The following is a 16,734-nucleotide window of genomic DNA, read 5'->3' as shown; positions in this document are numbered from 1 at the left end:
ATAAGCCAGGCCACTTGAGACGTGACTGTCCCCTTCTCAAAAGAAAATCCAAGACTGAGGAACCAAAGAAGAGGTTCTTCAAGAAAAAGGCTCTGCATGCTCAATGGGATGATTCAGAACCATCCACCAGTGAAGAGTCAAGTGATGATGAAGCCGAAACTGCAAACATGTGCTTCATGGCAAACGAAAACTCTGTAAGTGAAATTTCTGATTTTTCCTTTGAAGAACTTCTAGATGCTTTTCAAGAATTATTTGAAGAATCTAGAAAATTTAGTTTAAAAAATAAAGCCTTAAAATCTGAAAATCTAGAGCTTTCCCAGAAAAATGAAAAACTCAGTAGTAAAAACTCTGAGTTGAAAAAGAAAAACTTAATGCTTATGTCTGAAATCTCTTCTACTAGCTCCAAAACTAAAAATCTGCAAGTAGAAATTTCAGAACTAAAAAGTAAAACTAAGAACCTCATGAAAACGGTTTTCAAGTTTACTAAAGGTAAAGAGAACTTGGATAAACTCTTATCCTCTCAGAAAGTCACTTTCTACAAGAATGGTATTGGCTATTCTCATTTCAACAAACCTTCTTGTATCAATCGAAAGACCACGTTTGTGAAAGGTTCATCTGAACCAAATAAGGAGTATTATAATGATAATTTTTTTAACTCCTCTAAAGATATAGACAAACCCAAATCCAAATGGATATGGGTTCCAAAGTCTAACAAAAAAGGACCCGATCGGGTACCAAAAAAGAGATTTACTTAATGTTTTGCAGGCTCCAAAGAAGAAGAACAGATGGATACTAGATAGTGGATGTTCAAAGCACATGACAGGACATCCAGAGCTTTTTGCTGTTCTTCATCATAAAGAAGGAGGAACCGTCACCTTTGGAGATAACAACAAAGGTTTGATAATTGGTATTGGTAATATTGGTAACATAGATAAACCTCTTATCAAAGACATTCTCCTTGTTAAAGGCTTAAAACATAACCTACTAAGTATCAGTCAAATGTGTGACACAGGTTATAATGTTAACTTTAATCATGATGCATGCCTCATAACTGACACTAATGGAAACATCATCTTAAAAGGTATAAGAAAGAATAACATATATGAACTATACCTAGAAAACATCACAGAACATTGCCTCATAGCTAATAATGACACTCAACATCTATGGCACATGAGAATGGGTCATGTCAATTCTAAATACATGTCTAAATTAGCTAAAGATAAGTTAGTACGTGGGTTACCCAAAATTTCTTTTAAAAAGGATTATTTTTGTGATGCATGTCAATTAGGAAAATTGTCAAAATCATCTTTCAAATAAAAAAATGTCATTTCAAGTAAAAGACCTTTAGAGCTTCTCCACCTGGATCTGTTTGGTCCTTCTAGGGTAGCTAGCCTTAATCATAACAGATATGCTTTTGTCATTGTAGATGACTACTCAAGATTTACTTGGGTAATATTTTTGAAAAACAAAAGTGACACGTTTTGTCAATTTGAAATCTTATGTAAAAAGTTACAAAATAAAAAATCTTGTTCTATTGTTAAAATCCGTAGTGACCATGAAGGAGAATTTGAAAATGAGCTTTTTGAAAATTTTTGTAACTTGCATGGTATTTCTCATAACTTTGCCTTTCTTAGAGCTGCACCTCAAAATGGTGTAGTAGAAAGAAAGAATAGAACCCTTCAGGAATCTGCCAGGACTATGCTCCAACACAATAATCTTGTTAAATCTTTTTGGGCAGAAGCTGTTAATACTGCATGCTACATAACAAATAGAGTTCTCATTAGACCCCTATTAAATAAAACTCCATATGAACTATTCTATGACAGAACTCCAAGAATAGACTATTTCAAAGTCTTTGGTTGTAAATGCTTTATCCTAAACACAAAAGATAGCCTAGATAAATTTGATGCTAAATCTATTGAAGGCATATTTTTAGGATATTCGAGTCATAGTAAAGCATACAGGGTTTTCAATAAGCATTCTAAGTCTATTGAAGAATCTATGCATGTTAGTTTCTATGAATCTATTGATCAATCTGTTCATAAGCAAACTAACGATGATGATATTCAAAGTACAAATTTATTTTTAGATAACACAGCTAAGTCTAATGAAGATGATCATCAAAGAACATTTGTCGATATCAAAGATCATCCTCAAAAGCAGATTTTGGGAGACCTGACAAAGGGGGTTCAAACTAGAGCTCAGCTAGAACGAATTGCAAATATGGCATTCATTTCTCAACTTGAACCAAAGAAGATTGATGAAGCCATCATCGATGAGTTCTGGATGCTAGCCATGACTGAAGAACTGAATCAATTCCAAAGGAATGAAGTTTGGGATCTTGTACCTAGACCAAAGGATCATCCAATCATTGGAACAAGATGGATCTTCAGAAACAAGCTAGACGAAACAGGTAATGTTATAAGAAACAAGGCCAGACTAGTAGCTCAAGGATACAACCAGGAGGAAGGTAGTGATTTTAATGAAACATTTGCTCCTGTTGCTAGACTTGAATCTATTAGAATGTTTTTAGCATATGCAAGCTATATGGATTTCAAATTATATCAAATGGATGTTAAAAGTGCCTTTTTAAATGGTTTTATAAATGAAGAAGTTTATGTAAAACAACCTCCAGGATTTGAAAATAAACAATATCCAGATCATGTTTTCAAACTCAAACGTGCTTTGTATGGTTTAAAACAAGCACCTCGTGCTTGGTATGATAGACTTAAAACCTTCTTGTTAAAAACTGGTTTTTCTATAGGCAAAGCAGACTCTACATTATTTGTAAAAATAGTGAATGATCATACCCTAATTGTTCAGATATATGTAGACGATATCATCTTTGGATCATCTAACAACACTCTTTGTGAAGAATTTTCTAAGTCCATGCAGAAAGAGTTTGAAATGAGTATGATGGGAGAACTCACCTACTTTCTTGGACTGAATATTAAGCAAACCAAGGATGGAGTTTTCATCAATCAGTCTAAGTATGCTCGTGAACTTCTAAAGAGGTTCAACATGAACTCAACTGCTTCAAAATCTACTCCTATGAGCACTACTACTGTTTTGGACAAAGATGAAGATGGTAAGTCTGTTGATACAAAGGTATACCGAGGTATGATAGGATCACTTCTTTATTTAACTGCTAGCCGTCCAGATATTATGTTCAGTGTTTGCTTGTGTGCTAGGTTTCAGTCAAATCCAAAAGAATCACATCTTAAAGCTGTAAAAAGAATAATGAGATATTTAAAAGACACAGTTGATTTTGGATTATTCTATTCAAAATCCTCTACATTTGATCTAATCTCATACAGCGATGCTGACTTTGCTGGAAGTAAATCTGATAGAAAAAGCACAAGTGGAACATGTCACATGCTAGGGCACTCACTAGTTTCATGGTTCAGTAAGAAACAAAATTGTGTATCCTTATCAACCACTGAAGCTGAATACATTGCTGCTAGCCTAGCCTGTACACAAGTTATCTGGATGAAACAAACCTTAAAAGATTTTGGTTTAAATTTTGAAAATACAACTATTTTCTGTGACAATACTAGTGCTATAAACTTATCTAAAAATCCCATTTTACACTCACGAACTAAGCACATTCAAATAAGACATCACTTCTTAAGAGAACAAGTCTTAAACAACATTATTAAACTCGAATTTATACCCACTAATCAACAGTTAGCGGATATATTCACTAAACCACTAAAACATGAAGACTTCACACGTATTAGAAGAGAATTAGGAATATGCAAACTAAGTGACTTATAAATTCATCACACTTATTAAGATCATTGCTTTTGATAATATCTTATTTTAAAAGGCTTTTTCTTATCGATTTTTTTTGTGTTTGTTTTACTATTCAAAGTCAAACTATATTTTCGTATACTCTCAATACTCATAGAAACACATTCATCATGACACATTCTTTATGTCTTTCAACTTGTCATCTTTCAAGTACACTCTCATAATAACTTCTTGTCCTATCTCCTTTTACGTATATCCATAAGAACCATTTACCTTAAGTAAAAAGCTATCATGACTTGGATCACATCACTCATTTCATTTCACCTTTTATATCTTTTGTCCTTTTGTGACAACCTCTCATACGATAAGCTAGCCGACCTCCATACATGATTCCTCATAATTCATGAGATTATTATTCTTAATTATGAATCATTTATATTAAGTAAAAAGCTATCATCAATATACTTCTCTAAAATCTTAAAACCTCTTATAAAATTTCAAAGTGATTATTTTTTTCACCTTTTAAGTAGTTATATTTCACGTAAAACGTTTACTATATCATCGGTTATTTCATAGCTTAAGTATAATCTATTATCATCCTGTCACATCATTTATGAAATAATATTTTAAACTCTCCTTTGTTGACAACTTGTCCTCTATTGGTTCTAGCACTACTAGTGCCACCCTTTTTATTTTTTTTCTTTTTATCTCATATGAAGTGACCTTCCATCCGTGACCATGACTCTCTCTCATTTTATCGAGATTCATAAAAATCTTGTCTTCAAGCAAAACTTTATCTATTGGCTAATCTAACTCTACTTTATGTCATATCTAAATCAAGTGATTGTTGTCCTTTATAACCTTTCTCTCTTTTCTACACATCCGTATCATCTTTTTATGTCTATTCACTCTCCTTTCACGCTTATCAATATATATAAATAAAAATTATTATTATCTCTCACCCATACCCTATGGGCCGTCCTATTCTAAAACTCTTCTTTCACGAATGAGGATACTTCCACATAAAGTAAAAAGTTATTTGTTTTATTAGGCCATTATTTTTAAAATCATTCAATCCTTTTAGTTCAACATGACACCCCATACTCTATTAATGGATTCTCTCACTAGTCGATAAACTCACCCATAGTAAAATCTATATTTTTCAAAACTATGTCCTTCTCACACCAATATGATACACTATCCTCCATCATTGATTTGATTTGTCAATCACAAGTCCCTTAACTTATTACTCACGGATTTCCTTATTTGACTAAATTCTAAAAATCACTCACTTCCAATGTCATTCAAAACCTATCAAAATTATTTTCATTCTTCTATTTAATGGATTGGTTCATCCCATACCAATTCCACTCGTATCTATCAATTCTCCTACAAACTATTACCCACTTCAAGCTCGCTCTCCTTAGTCCTTTTCCTTACAAATACTTGCAATGGCCTCTTCCTCCTCCAACAATGTGATTACTGCAGCAGATCTAAGGTATCCAGATCTGTTTCACGATTACAACTTACTATGCTCTCGCCCCATTCATGAAGGAAAATTGGTTAACTTCGACGACTTCATGCTATTTGACTTAGACAACTGTCTCCCCGAACTCAAACATCTAATAGGATCTTCATCCCACGCTGCCTATTATCCTGAACTAGTTCGACTGTTCTATACAATTTTTTTCACCGATCATGAACAAACTACAATCACCAGTAAAGTCCGAGGAAAGCTGATGTTTTTCGATGCTTCCGACCTAGGTAGAATTCTAAACCTACCTTCCATCACCATCGACCTCAACAACATAGTACCAATCGAACGATCGGTACTTCGAAAAATTCTTCTCTGCACCAACTGCTACCAACTTCCCTGGCACATGAGGAATCTCCAACCTCATGCTCAATTACTTGCCCAGATTCTTCTCCACAACATCTATCCCAAGCTTCCCCGCAAGGGATTAGTTCCACGAAAAATCTCTCTTCTTATATATGCAATTTTTTCTTCTACTCCAATAAACTGGTCCTCTATTCTTTTCGACCTTTTTATTCGTTATAAAAAATTCAAGCCTCTTCTTTTCGGGTGTTTTATAACTCCCATCCTAAAATACTTCAAAGTACCCCTTCACAACGAAGTCATCCTCCGTCCCTCTCAGGTCCTCGATGCTACCACCTTCAATCTAAGGTCCCTGCACATGCCCGGCTCTGATGAAAACGATCCAACATCCACCTTTGATTACTTTTCTGCAATGATGGATATTGAGCGCTCTCAGGATCGTATCCTTCGCAATCAAGCCCTGTTGCAGCAGACTCGTCAAGCTCACCAGCAGAATCGTGCCAACCGAACACATCAACCTCCTCCACCTTCGGGTTAAATTTTTTTTTGTCTGTAATAACTTTTAATTACTTTTGGTCTGTAATAACTCTCTTACTCTGATCCCTTCCTTTTTGTCCATGACAAAGGGGGAGAAACCCTGTCTCCATTATTGGAGAAATACTCTTTTTAAACATTTTTCAAATATTTTATCATATTATTATTTCTATGCATAATGTCTTTTTGATAGGGGGAGCATATTTTGTCATCATCAAAAAGGGGGAGAATGTTGAGAAACTATGTTTTGATGTCACATAATATGATACACTGTCATATTTGATTTTATATGATAATATGTCCTCTTGAAAAAATGTTATATTATGACTGAATATGTTTTGCCATACATCTAACGAGTATTTGATGCAAGGATATCTCACCCAAAAAGGATGGAGACTTCCTGTTCAAGTACAACTTTAGTGCAATCATACTCCTTGAAGAAAAAGCTTGATGAGCCATGCATTCCTAAAGTTCAACTGAAGATATCGGCTACCTCAAGATGAAGATTTTTTTCTTCTTTAGAGTCATATGTAACAGAACCTTCAGGAACATGCATATTGCATATTACATACTCATGCATATAAACTATATCATAAAAGTATACGATAGTTTCAAAAAGCTCCTTTTTGAAAACTAATAATTGTACCTTCTTACAACCTTTTATGAAAAAGATATTTTGTCATGTAATAATTGTACCTTACACTATATACAAGACAACATGAAAAAGAAATGCAGGAAAAAGACAAAACATGAAATCGGCTACATAGAGAAAAACAAATATAATATGTTTTTGAAAAGACTCAAATTACCTTCTTTAAAGAAATGTTTTTAATATGGGAAAAAGACAAAACATGAAATCGGCTACACAAAGAAAACAAGTATAATAATGTTTTTGAAAAGACTCTAGTTACCTTCTTTAAAGAAATGATTTCAAAAATAGGTAAAAGACAAAACATGAAAATCGGCTACACAAAGAAAAACAAATATAATATGTTGTTTTGAAAAGACTCTAGTTACCTTTTTACAAAACCATAGAATGTCGACTTACTTGAAGTCATCATTCTCTTTGTACAAGCATTAAATACCTCCTGTAAGAAATCCTTGTTAATATCATTCTCAAAGAATGTCGACTTTCTTTTAGTCTTCATTCTCTCTGAAGACTTTGAAAAACACAACATAAAGAAAACAATTGACATGACTATGTACAAATAAATATCTCAAAGCACTCATTGTACTTACACTCATTTAAAGTAAAGAAGTACTTATGTACCTCAAATCATTAATTAGAATAAAGACAAAACTACAATCCAACGTTCAATGTACTATTGTAAGAAATAGACTTTTTACATAAAATATGTATTACCTAAAATATTACAACTACTAGTGTACCATATATTTTACTTTTATGGAAAAAGGCATTCTCGAATTTCTCTAAAAGATGTTTTTGAAATGACATAACATTTCACATTTCAAAAAGGCTACGATTTCAAAATGTAACGACTACTTTTTTAATCTATATAAACACACTCAAATAAACTATTCAACAAGAGGAATGGAATAGACGTGTGAGCTTACAACGAGAAAAATTCTATTCATTATTTGAAAAGAGAGCCTTGAAAAAGAAAGAGAAAGAAAAAAGAAAGAAAAGAGAAAAAGTCAAGTCCAGCTCTTTGACAAAGAGTATTCTATGAGTGACAAACAGAACATTCTGAGAATCCTTCATTCGTGCATTCATATCTTTCTGAAGGTTCTATAGGAAGTATTGTAACTTTCTGTTATTCACTGTTTTCCTTCTTTGTTGAAAGAAGTAGACCTCTGTGAAAGAGGGTGTTGCCCTTCTCTGTTGAAAGAAGAAGACTTCTGTGAAAGAGAGTGTTGTCCTTCTCTGTTGAGAGAAGAAGACCTCTGAGGAAGAGAGTGTTGTACTATTTATCCGGTGACTCGGATGTTATAGTGGAAAGCTCAAGTGGTTTGCTTGGGGACTGGATGTAGGTCTGGGTACTGACCGAACCAGTATAAATTCTGTGTTTTATGTGTTGTGCCTTATTGCTTGATTATTTTATTTTATCGATCTTTATCGTATTTCACTATTCACCCCCCCTCTAGTGGAATTTCAGGTGGAGCATCCATATATATATTTTCATTCAGATCGCCATTTAGGAAGGCGTTTTTAATATCCATTTGATAGATGTTCCACTTGCTGATGGAGGCAACGATGATGAGACATCGGACAGTGACCATTCAGGCCACAGGAACAAAGGTTTCTTCATAGTCAATCCCATATTCTTGACTATATCCCTTTGCAACTAACTGAGCCTTATATCTCTCAAGAGATCCATCGCTCTTAGTTTTAACCTTAAATACCCATTTACACCCTATTGTTTTCTTACCCTTAGGAAGATCTTGAAATTCCCAAGTCTTGGCTCTTCTCAGAGCTCTGAGTTCATTCTCCATAGCAACTGTTCATTTCGAACATTTTCGTGCTTCCTCAAAATTTTTAGGTTTTATATATGAATGAATGGCACTAAGACATACTCTATATTTAGGTGAAAAAGAATCATACGAGATAAACCTTGAGGGAGCTTTCCTATGTCTTTCAGTCCTACTAGTGTCATCATATCTTTCAAGAGCACTTTTGAAGATGTTTTTATCTCTATGAACATAGGTGATGGGATCTCTAGATGATCCCTCTTCGATATTTTGCTGAGGAGGCGAAATGTTGGTGAGGAGGAAAGAGCAGAAGGGTGACAATTTCTTTGATTTCATTATCACTTGAGTCATTCTGAGTTGACTCATCATCACTTGTATCATCATTTTTAGCTAACAATTCAAATAGAAAGGAATAATCCACATTCTCATCATGAGATTTGAGACTTTCGAAACCACTAAGATTTTCCAAAAAACTCATATTTCTGGAAACATATAATTCGTCATTTCTAATATCATAACACCTAAAACCCTTTTGGGCTTTCGAATAAGCAAGAAAGGCACAAAGAATGGCCTTTGGGGAAAGCTTATCATTTTTATCTGTAAGGACAAAACATTTACAACAAAAAACCCTTAACCTGCTATAGTCAGGTTCTTTCTCGTATAATTTTTCAAAAGGGAAAATTTTGTTCAAATTTTTTGATGGAAGTCTATTTATGAGATAGACCGAAGTAAGGGCTGCCTCAGCCCAAAGGTTTTTTGGAATGTTTTGTGAAATAAGCAAAGTTCGTGTTGTTTCAATAATATGCCTATGCTTTCGTTCAGCTAATCCATTTTGTTGAGGTGTTTTTGGACAAGATTTTTTATGGAGAATACCATAACTTTCAAGATACCTCTTGAATTCATTTGAGAGGTATTCTCCTCCAGAGTTGGATCTAAGAATTTTTAAGTTTCCATTGAATTGATTTAAAATCATCATATGAAAAGATTTAAAAGTCGAAAAAACTTCATGCTTATGCTTGAGAAAATATATCCAACAATACCTAGTGTAATCGTCAATAAAAATCATATAATATGAGAATCCTCCTTTAGATATCATAGGAGCCTGACCCCATACATCGGAATGAACGATTTATAAAGGCTTTGTTGTAAACATGGGTCTTTGATAAAATGGTAAACTTTTCATTTTTCCAAGAATACATTAATTACATATAAAATCTCCTTTGCAAAGGTGTTTAACAAAGGTAAATATGAAATTTTAACAATATTGGGATGTCCAAGTCTCTTATGCCATACATGAATATCTTTGTTTTGGACAACGTTACAAAATTGATTCTTGGGAACTTGGAGACAGTCAACATAGTAGAGATCTCTTCTCCTAGAGTCTTCCCCAATCAACCTCCCGGACCGGCGATTCTGTATCCAACATTTATCAGAAGAGAATTTTATATCGCCACCATGGTGTGAGAGTTAAGAAACCGAAAGCAAATTCAAATTTAGTTTTGGTATGAATCTAATTTTTAGAATAAAAAAATCTTGTTTTTCGAAATTGCCTATTCCTTTAATTTCAAGAGATGTTCCATCCGCCGTCGAGACAAAAGATGAAAAAGAATTTTTAGAATATTCGGAAAGAGAACAAGCACTTGGGGTCATATGAAAAGATGCACCGGAATCTAGAAGCCAAGATGTCTTATCGGAGGTGAAGAAATTGTCATAGCGGCTCCGAAAATTCCTCCCTTGAGAAGAGGTTGAAGAGCTTCCATAATTTGTTGTAGAGAAAGAGACCCATTGGAAGAGGATGGCCGTTCTTCCGGTTGAGTTGTGGTAGCCATTGCAAGCAATTTCTTTCATTTAGGGCAAATAGGTTTGATATGCCCCGGTTCTTTACAAAAATGATAAGTTAGTTTGCTATAATCTCTTTTTCCATTTTCCCATTTTCTCCTTGATTTTGATTCTTGAAGTGAGGAGGTTTGTACGTTCTCACATTGTTACCCGGTCTTGAAATGGCATTCACCCCTTCACTTTCTTCTTGAATAGAAGAGGTAGCAAGAATGCTAGGGTTGCTTTTACTAATACCCATACGGGTTTCTTCCCATTAGTAATTACATCTTCAATGGAGGGAGATGTGAAAGAAGAAAGAAAAGAGGACCAAATTTGTTCAAATTCGGGTCTAAGGCCATTTAGGAAGTTAAAAGAACGATCTTCCTCTAGTTGTTTGTGTCTAAGCTCGATAGCTTCACCATTCCATTTGGGTTCAAGCATAGCAAGCTCGTCCCAAATGGAAGACAATTCGGCAAAGTATTCCCGAATAGTCATCTCATTTTGTTGTAGGGTTAATGCCCTCTTTTGAAGGTAGTACTTGTGCGATAAATCCCTTGATGTATACATTTTTTTAAGATATAGCCAAGCTTCAGACGCTTTCTTGAATTTGATGATATTGGCATTGATTTTAGTTTCAACGGATGAAAAAATTCAAGATAAGATCTTGAAGTTTCTCATTTCTCATTCGTCATGTTTTTTTTAATAGTCTTTAAGAACTCTTTGCCTTTCTTCTCCTTTAAGAATCTTTATATCTCCTTTTTCGATAATGGTAATTTTTGGTTCGGGTTTCGGTATCGAACCTTGAACATATTCCCAAAGCCCCTTTCCTTTAATATGGGCTTTCATATTTTTTGCCCAAACATGATAGTTTAAACCATTGAGTTTAAACCCGAGGGAGAAGTGAGAGTCTTTTTCGCCTATTAGAGAGGATAGAAATAAAAAAAGAACACGTACCTCAATAGATTTTTAAGTCTTTCTTGACAAAGGAGATTTCTAAAATATTGCCCGAAGGAAGTGATCCACTCCAATCTCCAATAGCTTGAAGGCACAGTTTTCGAGGTAACCAAGAATGTGAAAAACTGCACGATCTTTCTTCTTCAAACATTGCTCTGATACTATGTAAAAATATCTTTAACAAGATACGATGATCAAGACCTTAATATTCTTGATGATAAACACGTGCACATATGCATGATAAGCACTCTTAGACAGTGTTGTGAGAGGCGTACGCCTCAGTACTTGAAGCGTACGCCTCAATACTTGAAGCGTACGCCTCACAGGCGAGGCGCACGCTCAAGGTACTGAGGCGCACCCTCACTACTTGAAGCGTTCTGGAATTGCTTTGAATACATAATTATCTAAAATAATTTCAAATATAAAAAATCTTGCATTAGTATAACTAACTTAAATTTACATATACCTGTATATAAGTAAGAGATGTGCGCAAAAGTGCATTGCTGAAAAACTATAGTTTCATGATAGTTCTATTGCATGTATGCATTTGATATGTCCAAGAAAAAAATATTTATATGCATCAATAAGATTTTTTTTGTTTAGGCCGTTTTTGATGGAAACAAATTCAAGGTTATAATTTAAAAAAATTGGGAGCTATTTATTTTTCAAGTCCTTCAAAAACCTTATATTTACTAAATCAACCATCAAACAAACTCATATATGTATATAACAAACTCATATATGTATATTTATATTAAAAAACCATTTACCAGTGCTATTTTATTAATATTATATATTTTATTATTTTGATCATGAAGCTTACGCTTCAACGCCTCGAGGCTTATGCCTCGCTTCATAACATGCTCAACGCCTCGCTTCGCCTCATCGCATTTAACAACCTTGCTCTTAGAACACTTGTGCACAAAAGCACAACTCACTAAATCTCACAAATGCACAAAAGGCATAAAAGAATAAAAGCTTTATTGAGAAACACTTGGACTTTGACCCAAAGCCATGAAGTTACAAGGGGGGAATGCCCCTATTTATACATAATGAGAAAGACCTTGGAGGGTGCCAACTCATAGACGTTGGAGCCCCTTCGATGGTCACAATTGTGACCGTTGGAGGGGCCCAACGTCTATGAGAGTGGCCCCCCCTAGGTACATTTGACTTTAGTCAAAAGAAAAAGAAAATAAAAAAAAAGAAAAAGAAAAAAAGTAAAAAGCAAAAATACAAGCATATTCGTAAAATGAATATGCACAAGAATTGAGAAATGACTAAACTACCCATATGGCTAATAATAAAGAAATATATATTTTATATATATATAATTAGGTAGATACATATACATATATATCTATGAGATTACAATAATTGATGCATAATAATTTAACACCGCCATCTCATCGTCGTCATCATCTCCTCCAGGTATGTGGATTCTTGACTCCGGTGCTTCTTTTCATATGACACCACACAAGAATATTCTTTCTAAAGTTTATTCCAACCCCACCTCATATTATGTTTCAACGGCCGATGGGATTTTTTTAAAAATTGAAAGCATTGAAACACTTGATTTAATACATTCTCAAGATTTTCTTGTTCCAAAAGTAAGGGTGGTTCCAAAAGTAAATTTAAATCTATTTTATGTTTATCAAATTTTCGATCATGGTTGCAAAGTCTCTTTCTCACTTAAAGATTGCACCGTGCAGGATTTCCAGTCAAGGAAGCCGATTGGGCAAGGCCATAAGAGAGGCGATCTATATTTTATGAATTTTTCGACTCTTCCACCTAAGTCATTTTGTAATTTTGTAAATGTCAAAAACATTGATATTTGGCATAAAAGACTTGGCCACCCAGGTTTTTCAAAGATGTTTTTTTTCCTTTTTGGAAAATGCATATAATGAAAAAGACATAGCTTGTAAAGTTTGCATTTTTGAAAAAATAAAAGCAATTCCATTTCCTCAAAGAAATTTTGTTTCTACACGGCCGTTTGAATTAGTTTATTCCGATGTATGGGGTCCCTCACCTATCATATCCAAAGGTGACTTTTCGTATTATGTGATTTTTGTTGATGATTTCACTAGATACACGTGGGTTTATTTCTTAAATCGTAAATCCGATGTGTTCTCATTCTTTAAAGAATTTCATGTAATGATTAAGAATCAATTCTTAAGTAATCGCTCTATTCTAAGATCGGATTCGGGAGGAGAATATATGTCAAATGATTTTCAAGATTATTTAAGACAAAATAGAATTTGTCATCAAAGGTCTTGTCCTAAAACTCCGCAACAAAATGACTTAGCGGAAAGAAAACATAGACATATAATAGAAACTACTAAGACTCTCTTAATTTTCAAGGATATTCTGAAAACTTTTTGGGCCGAAGCCGTTCTAACTTCAACTTAATTAATAGAACTTCTGCAATGTCATTGAACAATGTTTCTGCATTTGAAAAACTTTATAAAATGACTCCGGATTTTAAAAGACTAAGAATCTTTGGTTGTAAGTGTTATGTTCTTACTCATAGGAATGATAAGCTTTCTCCAAAAGCTATTGAGTGTATTTTCTTAGGATATGGAGAAAATAAAAAGGATATCGATGTTTTGATCCAATAAATAACAAGCTTTATATTTCAAAGGATGTTACCTTTCTTGAAAATGAAAATGGTTTTGAAAGTAAAGAATCAAAAGAAAACATTGATTACTCCTTTTTATTTGATTTATTACCCCGAAATGATGAATCTAATTCTATTGAGTCCCTTGACAATGATGTTAATCATAATGAACAATCTCTTAATAATGAGGTCAATGGACAAAAGGAAACGATTGACCATAATATGGATAATGGTCAACATGAAGATTTAAATGAACAAATATCAAGTAATACACAAGTTTATGATGAAGGTATTCATCCATGTGCTCTCGATAAATTCTCTCAAAACACATCTTTAGAAGAATCTTCACATAGAAGATCAAATCGTATTTCTAAAGTACCAAATAGATTTGTATCGTATGACATTTTTTTTTTAATTTTAGAGCATGCTTAATAGCCCTTCATTCTTTCTATGAACCATCTCATTATAATGATGCCAAACAATATCCCCATTAGTGTGAAGTTATGAAATTTGAACTTAATGCACTTAGGAAAGCTCAAACATAGGAAATAGTTAATCCTCCCTAAGGAAAGAAACCTATAAAATGTAGATGAGTTTTTAAAGTAAAAACTAAGAGTGATGGGTCCTTAGAAAGATATAAGGCTAGGTTAGTAACCAAAGGATATGCTTAAGAGTATGTGGTAGATTATGATGAGACATTTGTCCCGGTTGCTCGAATGACAAGTGTTCGAGCTCTCATTGCTATTGCATATATTAAAAATGACTTATTTATCAATTAGATGTTAAAAATGCTTTTCTAAATGAAGATCTTGGTGAAGAAGTTTATATGGAACCTCCTCCTGGCATAAATTTAAATAAAAAAGTTCTAAAATTAAAAAAGGCTTTATATGATCTTAAACCAGCCCCTAAAGCTTGGTATGATAAATTTAGTAATATACTAATTAATTTGAGTTTTGTCTCTTGCTATACTGACACTGCTATTTTTTGTCAAGAAAATATGTGACTCTATTATGATTTTTCTTCTATATGTTGATGATATGATCATCACAGAAAATGATAAGGAAGGGGTAAATGAAATTAAAATTATTTTGAAAAAAACTTTTGATATGTCTGACTTGGGTTTTTTGAGATATTTTGTAGGTATTGAAGTAGCCTATTCACGTAGAGGATACATACTCTCTTAAATGAAATTAGCTACTGATATTTGTGTTAAGTTGAGGATCTCAGATGAAAAGAAGGTGGAGACTCCAAAAGTTATAAATGCTAAATTAATACTTGAAGATGGTGTTCTTCTTGATGACCCTACTCCCTATCGTCAATTAATTGGATCTCTTACTTATCTTTTCATCACCCGACCTGATATTGCTCATGCAGTTTATGCGGTAAGCCAATTTCAGCATGCCCCTACTACGGTTCACATGGCAACTGTAATGAGAATCGTGCGATACATCAAGAATATCATTTCAAAAGGTCTTTTTTTATCCTCTTTCTCATCATTTGATTTAACTGCTTATACTGATGCTGATTGGGGAGATAATTCCAATGATAGAATTTCAACTACTGGTTTTTGTATTTTTTTCGGAGATTCACTTATTTCTTAGAGATGCAAGAAGCAGCAAAATGTATCTCTATCGTCCACTGAAGCAGAATATCGTGGCATGGCAACTACAACTATGGAGATTGTGTGGCTTAGAAGTCTTATCAGTGACATGAGGATCACTATTTTAACTCTTTCAAAGATGTTTTGTGACAACAAAGGTGCGATCTACATAGCAAACAATCATACATTTCATGAGTGCACCAAACATATCGAGATGGATTGTCACTATGTTCGTGATGAGTATTTACAAGGAACCATCTCTTTGCCCTACGTCACCTTGGAGTTTCAGTTGGCTGACTTCTTCACCAAAGCGCTTCTTATTCGTTTTTTATTTATTCTTAGCAAACTTTCTGTTTTTTTCTCGTAAAGTTTGAGGGGGCGTGTTATATATATATATTATTTTTCTGTTTATTTTAAAATACCTGATAGGGGTATTTTTGTTTTTTCACATGTAACAAAAGTTGTTTTATAAAACAACTTATTTTTGCTTTTTTCTTTTTTTTTTTCTTTTTTTTTTTACTTTTTGGTTCCATTGGGGACCCCACTATTGTAGACGCTGGGGCTCCCCAATGTCTACAACATGGGAGCCCCAGTGTCCCCTTCTCTTCCTCATTCTTTATGTATATAAAGGGGGTGTTCCCCCTTATTTTGGTATCTTGTTCTCTCACTTCTCAATAATATTTATCTCATTTTTGCCTTTTGTAATTTCTCCTTAGTGGGTTTGTGTGTTTGCACTTTATGTGCTTGTGATTTCTTCTTGTCCATTATTGGACCTTCAAGTGTTATCACTTATTTGTATTTTCGCTCATTTCATTACGGCATGTTGCGAGTACACAATATTATGTTGTTCACTCATATATTAGGCAAGTTTCTGTTTTTTGCATTGTATCAGGAGAGGCATGGCTGGGAAATATGTTGATGTATCTGTGGCCTTTTAAGGATTGATCTCAAATGATTTTGTTTCTTCACATGTTTATGACTGCACTAAGATCATATCTCTGCTGCTAGCTGATCTTGACATGCTTTTTGCAGCACTTCAAATTCATTGATCAGTCAATTGGACTCTTTGCTGCACTCTGGCTTGTCAACTGCACAACGTAAAAAGATAGGTGTGTGGTGGAATTTGCATGACTTAGGCATTGGTAACTGACTAGCTGGTCACCTGTGTTTTTTTCACAAATAAATATTTCT

General features: G+C 33.9%; 1 protein-coding gene across 5 annotated transcripts in view; it reads left to right on the top strand.

Annotated features, from left to right (window-relative positions):
• LOC149833221 (SAGA-associated factor 29 homolog A-like) overlaps positions 1-16,734 on the top strand; it is a 43,210-nt gene that overhangs the window by 9,860 nt on the left and 16,616 nt on the right. For all 5 annotated transcript variants that reach the window (XR_016433409.1, XR_016433408.1, XR_016433407.1 and 2 more), the window contains exon 3: positions 16,576-16,652. Coding sequence is in view for 2 of the 5 variants with exons in the window: in XM_090014998.1 (XP_089871124.1) it covers positions 16,576-16,652 (77 nt within the window). In the remaining 3 variants the exon portion in view is untranslated. The remainder of the gene's footprint in view (positions 1-16,575; positions 16,653-16,734) is intronic.

The sequence above is a fragment of the Nuphar pumila genome, chromosome 7 (genome assembly GCF_984573655.1).
Source record: "Nuphar pumila chromosome 7, dmNupPumi1.hap1.1, whole genome shotgun sequence".
NCBI classification, from domain to species: domain Eukaryota; kingdom Viridiplantae; phylum Streptophyta; class Magnoliopsida; order Nymphaeales; family Nymphaeaceae; genus Nuphar; species Nuphar pumila.
The sequence above is the reverse complement of the archived record's forward strand: the minus strand, read 5'-3'. Positions and strand labels throughout refer to the sequence as shown.